The following is an 11,562-nucleotide window of genomic DNA, read 5'->3' as shown; positions in this document are numbered from 1 at the left end:
AGCAAAGATGGCGGCCGCAAATAATCTTTCTTTATATGTCCATGTAGTCTCGCAAAGCCAGACCAAACTACAGCAAGTAATGTAATGTAAAGAATACGTCCGATCCATGCATGCAAGAGAATATGAGCAGACTGCAGTTCAAATGTATTAACTCAGGCTTAATCTAAAATATATATAGGCCTATAAAAAAACATTAGCCTATCATTTGTTAGCATAATTTTTGTTTTCATGTTTGTGCGAGGTCTAGGTTTAGGACGTGCTGTAGCTGTTACCGATACTGGTATCTGTTGGGAACTCTTCGCAGAGAAGCTCTCTGACAGTGTGCTCCCTCGTCACCCAGCGGGGAAGTGACGTCAGACACATCCAGCAGGTGCCTGAACACGATCAGACCAAACAGAGCGAAGGCAGCGACGGGAGGACCAGAGGAACCGATACCAAAGCAAAACCCCAATCTCCACCAAATCCGTCTTCATCCGTGGATAACTTACGCTCACCGTTATCAAAAACAGTGGGAGCATAAAATACACACTTCGACCTTACCAACGAGCCCCGTATTGTCACAATATGAGGTTATTTGTATTTTAAAACAAGCGGCGAAAGATTATTGGAGCCGACTTCATCCGAAGACAACGCACAGGCACAGCAGACCCAATTCATCGCTCCAAGATAGCTGAATGTGTCTGGTGTTTTGATTCTGATTAAATTCTGAGAAGAGAAAAAAGACTTGGGCTTTTAAAGTTGGATATTTTTTTAATATTTTGGAGCTAGCGAGCCTACTTGCTAGCCGACCTCAAATCGCTCACCATGGAGTTAAGAGTGGGAAACAGATACAGACTGGGCAGGAAAATTGGAAGTGGATCATTTGGAGACATCTATCTGGGTAAGTCGTGTTCAAAGAAACCTGTCGTCGTCACTGTCTGTCTCTATTTGTTTCCATTCACCTCAATCAGGTACATGGAGCTTTCCAGCTGGTTGTATTTCCGGGGTTCCTGGACTGGTTGTCAATCAGCTGTTCACTGTTAGGTGTTAGCAACATTAGCAAGCAAGCTAACAGTATGTGTGCCAAATCAGCTAAACTCAGCAGTAATAAGACGAGCATTAGTAACTTACATTAAACGATGTATTTGTTGAACGTGCTCGACTTGGGGACTTTTCGTCTTTGATAATTAACCGAATTAGGCCGGACAACAATGGGAAGTGACGGCTGCGGTGTAACTAAACCCTTTATCGCCGATTAGCTAGCTAATGTTCGGGCTCGCTCTCTGCCTGTAGCCTACTCGCCCCTGGAAGCAGCAGCAGTCAAGGAAGAGAGTAGCTGACCAGGCCAGAGCCTTTAGTTTACTGTCAAATCCCCTATGTGGTAAAGGACACTTAAAGGCCTACTTCACCGGTTTGAATATGAAGGTGTATTGAATTCTGAGATCCTATGTAGTATAAATGTGCAAAAAAAATTAAAATCGGTTCATCCTAGCCTGAGAAAAGGCAGTAAGAGTGTTTTTTTTAACCCTATATTTCTCTTTCTCGTGACATCACAGAAAGAGAAATTTAGGGTTAAAAAAAACGTACTTTGTAAATATTACTGTGATGTCACAGTAAAACACCAGTGCAAGTATTGAGATCAAGCGGTGCAAGATCAGTTTATTTACTTAAAACACACAACGACCAACAAAAGCTAACATGAGAGTAACAGTACTCTCGTCATATTTGAAATACAAGGCATGAACATTAAAATGTGGATACACACACACAACTGCCTTTCCTCCAGTGCAAAGGCCCTCTCAGAGGGCTGCTTGATTCAGGGTGCACTTTTTGCAAGTTTCCATAGTCTGGGGAAATTTGTAATCATCGCATGCTCCACCTTCCCCTGCCATGGCCTGGGAGGAAGCAGGTGAGGGTCTGGGGTAGAGCGGTCTTCCTCTGTGGCCACAGCCATGCCTTCTGCTGGGATGGCTCTGTTGGCCCAAGACAATGACAGGGAAAACACTGTCTGTAGAAAACATTTAATATGGACACAAACATTGTGAATTATTAATTAGCCATTCAAAGTGTATATTAATGTAAAAATTACTTTGCAATATTTGTATGAATATCATATGAATATATTACATTTCTAGTACATTCCATTTAATATGTCCCCCTCCATCAAAAACTTTATTTATTTTTAATTAGAAGTTTGAGCTCCCTGTACAGAGAATGCTGTTTTTACATTCATCTTTTGAACGTGGTTTCTGTGTTCATTTAATAACAGTTTGATTTTAAGATTTGAGTCTACGAGAATGTTTTGTCACATCACAAATACTCCGCTGCACACACTTAATTTGGACATATTTTGTACTTTTTTGGTTGAGAAACTTAATTGAGACATGATTATACATGCTTACAGCAAAATGTACTGATGCTTTACCTTGCAGCTGACCTTTTTCTTTCTCTTCCTGTGTAGGTACTGATATCTCAGTTGGAGAGGAGGTCGCCATTAAGTTGGAATGTGTGAAGACCAAACACCCACAGCTCCACATAGAGAGCAAAATCTACAAGATGATGCAGGGTGGAGGTACTGTTTACTCTTAGACTGTTAAAAATCCTGTACACACGCACACACACACACACACACCCTGTGTAAAGTGGGGTTTTTGCTTTCATGAACTAAATCAACCACGGGTCAACTGTAATCCGTTGCACCACTACTAAACACACCGCCGTTTTAAGCTTGGGAGAAGCCAGGTAGAACCTGTCTCTCTGTCTGTACATGTGAATAGGTTAGTGCTTCTCTTTGGTATCTTTTAAGTATTCAGCCTGTACACTAGTCGGTACTCTTCAAGCATTAGTATTTTTGTTGCAGGATTTATTGGGACATGGTTGCTGATGTATTTTTGCGTTTGCAGGTGTATAAATAGCGTATGTGTGTGTGCTAGGTGCTGAGCAGCAGCATTTTGTCGCTGTCTGCCTGTAGAAGGAAATGCCAGATGGCCTACTTGCCTTGGCAACGTCAGCCAATTACCATCTACTACTAAACCAGCTGGCCACTGTCGTTCAATTGACATTTCTATTCTTTCTCCAGCAACATGGAACTGGCCTGCATCAGACAACTTTACAAATGATAAGTTGCAGGAGAAAATGATGGGCTCAAGACTGAGACTGTTTTGGTCGCATATGTGACCTTTTTTGGTGGTGTGCGAGTTTACCTAGTCACATTGGTGCCAGTGCATGTTCATTACCTTATTGGTAAAATAAACCAGGAACAGAATGGGGATAAAAGTAGTCCTTGTTTCTCCACTTAAACTCTGCAAAGATCTACAGTATTGGTCAGAGCAGTTGAACGGCGCTGGTCCTAAAAATAGGTGCGGCTCGTTTATTTTGGTAACCTTCCCAACTTTAAACAGTGGAAACGCAAATATAAGCTCATTGATTCAACATCAATTAATCTCTCGAGTATAAATGAAAGTTAAATTAAAAATAATAATAATAATCGTGCCCAACAAACCCAACAGCACCGCTCAGTGAAAACCTGGCCAAAGTTAAATCTGTCAGCTGACTGTTGTGTTAACTGTAGAAAGCTTTTCCATCCCAGTACAGTAGAAACGAGGGCTGATTCCACTCTGTTGTGCTCTCCTCCAGTTGGTATCCCGACCATCAAGTGGTGCGGGGCGGAAGGCGACTACAATGTGATGGTGATGGAGCTGCTGGGGCCCAGTCTGGAGGATCTCTTCAACTTCTGCTCCCGCAAGTTCAGCCTGAAGACTGTGCTGCTGCTGGCAGACCAGATGGTGAGAGCCACAGGGCAACAGAGGAGTCACTCCACAGGGACTAGTGGCTGATGGATAGCAAGTCAAAGTGTATTTATGTAGCTCTACGGAGTTGTTTACAGAGACAAAACAATTGATTCAAAGCATCTGAATTAATAAATCTTTAGAGGAGATATGCAACAATCAACAGTCTGCTGTCTGACCTACAGAGACTGTTATGTGTCTCCATGTTTGCCTGATAACTTGGGCTGTTGCATCTAGTTAACATTGTCAACGTACATTTTTGAAGTCTGCAGCAGCATAACTTTTGCAGCAGACTCAGTTCAAGCTCACCAAATTCCACCAGATGCGTGTTAGGGTCTGTCTGCTGATACCTGAGGTTAAACTCAATGTGTGTGCTTTCAATGGCTCTGCTGCATTGTGCAGTGTTTCCCCCAGCTCTTTATGGCTAAGGCGGCCGCCTTAGCAACGCTAGCCCTCCGCCTTGACTACCGACCTGCACAATTAATGTACTAGCAAGCGCGATGTGTGCTTGTGCATGGTCATAACTGCACGAAAGGCCGCGATTTGCAGTAAATAATTGTGCGCATGTGTCTCCAAGCGTTTCTCTATCTTTCAGCTGCTCTGTGTCTGCGGCTTTGCGCGCGCGATTGTACCGCACCGCGCGAGTAGGCTCAAAATAACCATTAATGAATTATAGGCTATCGCATCACAGTAGGCCTATTGTCCACAATAATCGCACAACAGCCCCCCATCCAAAAATGTGCACTTTGATGTGCATACACATATTAAGTGTATATGGTCCATTATTTGTATTTAGTATGTCTGCATGGTATTGCACCAAAACAGTAGAAGTTTTCTTTAATTGTGCTTTGTACTGTCTGCATGTTTGCACAAAATGTGTACCTGCACATAGCAAATTAAATTGCTCAACTGTAAGGTCAGTGTCTGTTGTATTTTTGTATTCAAATAAGCAGTTGTTTATTTCTTTACTGTGCATTGGCATCTTTGAGCAAAATACGGCCAAAATTTTCACCACGGCGCGTTGCGCCTCCCATGACCCTGTGCAGTGACCACCTTGACTAAGACATTTTCTGGAGGAAACATTGATTGTGTATCTACTCCGTCCAGAGCCCTCTGCAGCACATACACAAAGCTTCTATTGTAGCCGGAGCACGACGCCCCCTCAAATAGTTCCACCCCCTTTACTTTAGCTTCTTATGGCATCAATTATTGAGGAATACATACTTGTTTTCACATCACAGTAGCCTGCAAACAAAACATAGCTGTCAGCTAGTGGTGCTACTTGCAAATTAAATTAAAATGTTCTTATCTAACAAAGGGGGTCTCTACAGAAAAAGTTTTGTAACCACTGCTGTAGTGGATGCCAAGAAAGTAATGTTTTGATAATTGTGATTAATATAATTAAATGGTCAATTTAAATGAATTATGGGATAATTACTGTGCCTCCATTATAACATGGTAAATAATTCTGATGTATTTGTTTTTCCACCTCTTCCTCTACTAGTATAAGACAAAGTCACATGAATGAATTCCTACAAAGTAAGGATAAATCACCAAAGTTTGCAGCAGATCTTACCTTCAAAAAATTAAATGTTTGCTTCCATTTTTTGAAGAAAACTATGTTTACGTTTATATCAATGAATTGATCAAATATTGAACACTCCCAACTCTTCCCTCTCTAGATCAGCCGCATTGAATACATCCACTCCAAGAACTTCATCCACAGAGACGTGAAGCCGGACAACTTCCTGATGGGACTGGGCAAGAAGGGCAACCTGGTCTACATCATCGACTTTGGCCTCGCCAAGAAGTACCGCGACGCCCGAACGCACCAGCACATCCCCTACCGCGAGAACAAGAACCTGACTGGCACCGCCCGCTATGCCTCCATCAACACACATCTGGGCATCGGTAAGACATACTGACTTCTGCTCTGAATAAACACAGCTGATAGCCTTAAGCAAATATACCACTGTATCATAAATCATAAATACATGTGATATTTTGAAATGTCTGGGTAAAAATTAAAGCTGTCTTTTTTAAGTGAGCAGCTTAACAAGGTTTTTAGAGACATGCTCACTTTCTACACATTTCTCTCCTAGTGAAAGTGGTTTTGATGCAGGAATATTCTGAACATGAATACACTTGTATGTTAACATCCTGTGTATTCTAGTACCTTTTTAGAAAGGTATGACAGAGATAATGGCCGTATTGAAACCTTGACTTTTTCACACCGCGGTATACCTTGAAACCTGTTATGGTGCATGCCTAGATCTGAACCTGTCCTCTCCCTGTCTACAGAACAGTCCAGGCGAGACGACCTGGAGTCCCTGGGCTATGTCCTTATGTACTTCAACCTGGGCTCTCTGCCCTGGCAAGGCCTCAAAGCTGCCACCAAGAGGCAGAAGTACGAACGCATCAGTGAAAAGAAGATGTCCACGCCCATTGAGGTCCTCTGCAAAGGCTACCCATGTACGTGTTGAGTGCCCCCCCTCCCACCTATTATTAGTTCTTCTGTTTAACTTTGACCCATTGCTCATGTGTGCGTCCTGTCTTCTTTGTCCATGCAGCGGAGTTTGCCACCTACCTGAACTTCTGCCGCTCTCTGCGCTTCGATGACAAGCCCGACTACTCATACCTGCGCCAACTCTTCAGGAACCTCTTCCACCGACAGGGCTTCTCCTACGACTATGTCTTTGACTGGAACATGCTCAAGTTTGTAAGTTAGTTAGGCACTCGGTTCATTCTTTGTCCTCCCCAAAGTCAGTCACCCGTTTTGCTTCAGCTTCAGATTCAGATTCAGTCTTTATTGTCATTGTGCAAACAGTACAACAAAATTAGGGTGGTGCTCACCACCCACAGTGCAAATTAGCATACATGCATACACAGACAACAATAGGCAACAATAATTTAATAACTATGCTAAATAAAAAATCTGAGTGTCTGTTTAAGAAAAAAATTATTAAAAATAGAGGATTTCTTATGTCCAGTAGGGGACGGGGGGAGGGAGGGGGACGGGGGGAGGCGAGGGGGGTTCAGGCATTTAATAGGCGAATAGCCCAGGGGTAAAAGGTGTTCCGTAGCCTGTTTGTTCGGCTCCCAAGGGACCTGTATCTCCTACCGGAAGGGAGGAGTTGGAAATGGCTGTGGCCGGGGTGGGATGGGTCAGCCATGATGCTCCTTGCCCTATTTAGTCCACGGGAGGTTGCAATGTCCTCCAAGGAGGGCAGGGGGCAGCCAATGATTTTTCCTGCTGTCTTTATAACCCCCTGTAGGGTTTTCCTATCTTTGGCTGCGCAGTTTGCGTACCACACTGTTATGCCATACCCAAGAACGCTTTCAATGACAGAGTGGTAGAAGGTCTGCAGCAGCTTAGTCTCCACCTGGCATTTTCTCAACAGTCTTAGAAAATAAAGCCTCTGCTGAGCCTTACCAACCACCGCAGCCGTGTTGGTGTGCCAGGTTAGGTCCTTACTGACCTGCACCCCCAGAAACTTAAAGGAGGAGACCCTCTCCACGCCGACCCCATCTATCTGCAGAGGGGCGAGGTCACCTCTCGTCCTGCTCCAGTCGAACACCATCTCCTTGGTTTTGCTGGTGTTCAGCAGGAGGTTATTAGCTGATCATGGGTTGATTACAATAGATTGTGTACATTTAGAGGCCTAAGAGCAGATTTATGAGGCTAAACTGGTTTATCTCTCCTTTGTCAAAACCTTCAATTACTGGAGGATGCTAACTTTAGACGTGTAACTTGAAAGCTAACCCTAAACTCAAATGTCTACTTATTTGCTTTTTCTTCATAACCTGTGGTCAACCGATACAGTACTGCCCATTGCGATGTATTTGTATATCACTTTTAGATATTGAGAGACTAAATGTGTGTGTGTGTGTGCTTGCTTCAGGGTGCCAACAGGGCGGTGGAGGATGCAGAGCGGGAGCGTCGTGACAGAGAGGAGAGGATGAGGCACAGCAGGAACCCTGCTGCCAGGGGTCTGCCCTCAGCCTCAGGGAGGGCCAGGGCCGCTCCAGAGCCAGCTGCCCCCTCACCACTCAACCCAGCCTCACACACAGGTACCTGCTCACACACATGTTACATGCACAAGGGAAATCATTCACTACTACTACTCTATTGGGTTTTCCATCCACTGATTGGTCTTCCTGTACCTTTTTCTCTGTTTCAGGTTTGGAGAAGGACAGGAAGGTGAGCATGCGCCTTCATCGTGGAGCCCCCGTCAACATCTCCTCCTCAGACCTGACAGGACGGCAGGACGCATCCCGCATATCTGCCTCACAGGTAACACACACCTCACATGTAACACACACACACGCACAAACACAAAAGATGGAAACAAAGAAGCACCACTTCACATTCAGTTGCTCATTGTGATATAAAAGAACAAGGGATAACACTAGATATTAGAAGATCAAGTATTGACACATTTTCAAAAAAGGAAGAGAAGAGAACACACACTATGGATCAACATGTACAGTTTTTTTCAGGCAGTGCTAAAGTACAAATCACTTCTCGTTTCTTGTTTCCCCTTTTTTGTATTTTACATTGGAAAAGAATCATTGCTGATGGCAGCAATTAGTTTTGTGAAAGCAGAACTCTGATAAATCAAAGCTGCAGCGATGAATGGGGCCTCACAGCCTGAGGGGATGCTATCCAGCCATGTAGCCACATCCAAGCCCATTAACGTTATCAGAACAAACCTTTTATCCTTTCTGATGTTTCCAAAATGTTGAACATCGCCATCCCTTCAAGGCCAAACTGGTCAAATTTCTCCCTAGCTGTGGAGATAGCGTTCTGCATAGACTCAAAACCTTTGCATTCTAGCACCACACATGTCTTACGTTCAAGAAAGACACATTTTAAGTGAATCACTCTTGGAGTAGTTTCCAAAAGTTCAACACGTTAAGTGTCCAAAACTGCCCTTTGTCTAATGTCTGCTTAACAGTGATGCCCTCTGTTGTACTGGTGAAGCCAAGGCAATAAATACATCATCATATTTTCTTGCCTTGACTTTTGCTTGGGAACCTTACACATTTGGTCAGACCTCATTCCCTGCTCTGTGTTTCACTGGGAGCCCTGTCATGTATCAATAATATAGGAAAGTGACTATGCGTATATTTAAGAATTCAAAACTGTTTTTCTGAAGTAAGTTGCCATTGTTGATGTCGCCATACAAATGACAATATTTTCCCTCTGTGCTCCACAGGCTCTGTCCCGAGTCACACCCAGCGGCCTCCAGTCTGCAGCTCCTCGGTGAAACCCTCCCACCAGCCTGTGTACCATGGAGGCCTCAACATGCAGCACACACACACACACTGAAACAAACACACTGACACACACACACACACAGGACTCCTTATTGACACTACCAGTGCACAAGAGACTGGCTGCATTCTTGTTCACTTTACAGAGGAAGAGGTGCACAAAGTGAGTTTGTTTTATGAGAAAGGAGAAGGAGTATAATTAGGATGCCTTAACCACCTTGGCACAGTAGCCTTTCTTCATCTTCTCCCATTGAAGATGTGGAAACACTCCCCCCTCCTCCCAACTCTTGATGAAGCCATGGATTCACTTTTTTCTCTGGCAACTTTTTTTTTTTCAATTTCTGGTTTGACTTATTCTTGTTCTTTTAGCATTAACACTTGTCTTACAGCAGCTCCACTGGTCAGACTTCACAAGGGGTTTGCATGGAGAATGAGCAGTCCTGTTGGCTGATGACCATAGTGTGTGGGGACTTTATGAATGACAAAAAGCAGGACCACACGTGATCCATCATGGTAGTGTGCAAGGACAGTGCCTACACTCTATTGTGTGTCCTGAAACAGTCCTTCAATCCTATTGTCGTAGGTGTTTTAGGTTTAAATGTCAGCTGGGAGACTCCCCTTGTTTAAAAATGGGATAAAAGGCCTTTTTTTAGTGTTCTATTTTCAAAGGTGATCCCCTAATATGAGGCCGTTTGTTTTGTTTTGTCCTCAGGTGCGTTGGAAGCAGGATATTGTAGTAAAAATCCCAAAAACACACAGCACATTTAAGTTTGTTTGTTGAGGTTGCGAGTACTGTGTGTGTGTGCTGCTTTGCAAAGCTGTGAATGGAAGAGGTCGATATGTCCACACTGAATGGATGAGATGATTTTAAGCCAGTGCATTGTGATGTCGTTGTGTGTGTGTGTGTGTGTGTGTGTGTGTGTGTGTGTGTTGGTTTGTGTGGTTCTGTCCTAGGTTTAGACCAGCTCAAAGGGACGGGGGGGATAGACTTGTTAAAGGGTTCTTTTGGTTGTTGTTTTTTGCCTCCTAAACCTCACTCTAGAGACCATCTTACTCTCTGCTGTGGGCTTTCACCTTTGCTCATTTTCTACCCAGACTTTGATTTAAATGCTCAGTGTCTTGCAAATTAACAGGTGCTGAAATAATGTGTTCTTCAATGTAAAGATACATGCTTCATTTGCCCATCACTCTAGACATTTTATTATTCGTTCAATTTACATTTGGAATATATAGAATCCAATACGGTTGTGGGTTAAACTCAACGTATCAGTCTTAATGTGACACACATCCCCATCAGAGGAGCATGTGAGCAATGTGAGAGTCTAGGTAGAAGTTGTGGCCGTGTGTGTGTGTGTGAACATGAGGCTGAATGGAAGTGAGGGGGTTTGGGAGAGCTATGGACTGAGGGCCAGCACTAGTGGAGCATCAAGAGGAGTTCTGAGGTATCGCTCACGCTGACCAATGAATCCTGCAGATTTTGAAGTAGAATATTCTCAATGTGGTAGACTGGTTGCAAAGTATTGTCAGCCATTTTCTGTACTTAAAGGGGGAATGGGGTTGTAGTGGTAATAGTACATGTTTGTTCTGTTGTCGTGTGTGTATAGGATGTGCCTGCTCTGTCTACCATGTCCATTAGCCACTGTACAGTTTCGGGGGACGGAGACGCCGGTGTATGGAGGGACTGGGAATGCCTCACTCCATTAGAGTTCCTGCTAAGGAAGTTTTTTTTAAATAAATATATATACTTCACCTGTGGGCTTGAAAAAAAAGTGATGGATTAACTTGTTTGTCTCACTGATGATGGCTATGATGAATCCACTTTACATGGGAGAATAGTCTGTTTGAGTCTGTCATGTCTGCTTCTTTTAGTCCTTATTTTCACACCTCTTGTCTGTCTTTTGCTTTTACCTGTGCAGTGGAGATGGTTGCTCATGTCCCACAATGCATCTCTTACTTTGGATTCATGGGAAATCCTTCTTTCCTCTCCCAACTTAAGACTTTTGCTCCTCATTTGTAATGCCACTGTATTTGTGTATTTTAAAATTGTGTAAATAAATTATTAAGTACTTGTATCTGTTGGTTTTTATTGAATGGAATGGCTGACATGCATGTTTCCTGTATGATTTGGGTGAACAGCTCAAATATCTTTTCTGAGTGGCTCTAGTGTCCGCAAAGTTGTTGGATTCCATCCTATGGAGACAGTAACTATTCAGAAAAGATTTTCTAATATTCTCATTCATAACCTAATCGCTAATCCACAGACCTAGGGGGAAATGAATCCTGATTCCAACTGCTTTCAGGTATGCTAGCTGTGTGACTATAGGCTACATAGAAATACAATGCCTACCTATTGAACTTTAAATTCAGCTTATTAATAAGTGTTGTTTGCAGCATGTTCTGCTGCCACCAAGTAACCAAAAAAATAATGACAAAGGGTTCAGTGGAAGGATGCACTCATACAATCTGTGTATAAGGAAAGCAACGCCAAAAGATAGCGCTATACTTTTATTTACATTTT

General features: G+C 43.2%; 1 protein-coding gene across 1 annotated transcript; it reads left to right on the top strand.

Moving 5' to 3' along the window:
* The first annotated feature begins 390 nt into the window (after positions 1-390).
* On the top strand, positions 391-11,116 carry LOC307262636 (casein kinase I-like). The gene is made up of 9 exons (XM_080043585.1): positions 391-880; positions 2,441-2,551; positions 3,616-3,764; positions 5,450-5,678; positions 6,069-6,239; positions 6,338-6,486; positions 7,670-7,838; positions 7,949-8,061; positions 8,987-11,116. The coding sequence occupies exons 1-9, from the start codon at positions 805-807 to the stop codon at positions 9,035-9,037; spliced, it is 1,218 nt and encodes a 405-aa protein (XP_079899711.1). The 5' UTR covers positions 391-804; the 3' UTR covers positions 9,038-11,116.
* Positions 11,117-11,562: the final 446 nt, after the last annotated feature.

This window comes from Ammodytes marinus (assembly GCF_949987685.1).
Source record: "Ammodytes marinus genome assembly, chromosome: 16".
NCBI lineage: Eukaryota > Metazoa > Chordata > Actinopteri > Uranoscopiformes > Ammodytidae > Ammodytes > Ammodytes marinus.
This window is presented reverse-complemented; position numbering and strand designations above follow the sequence as displayed.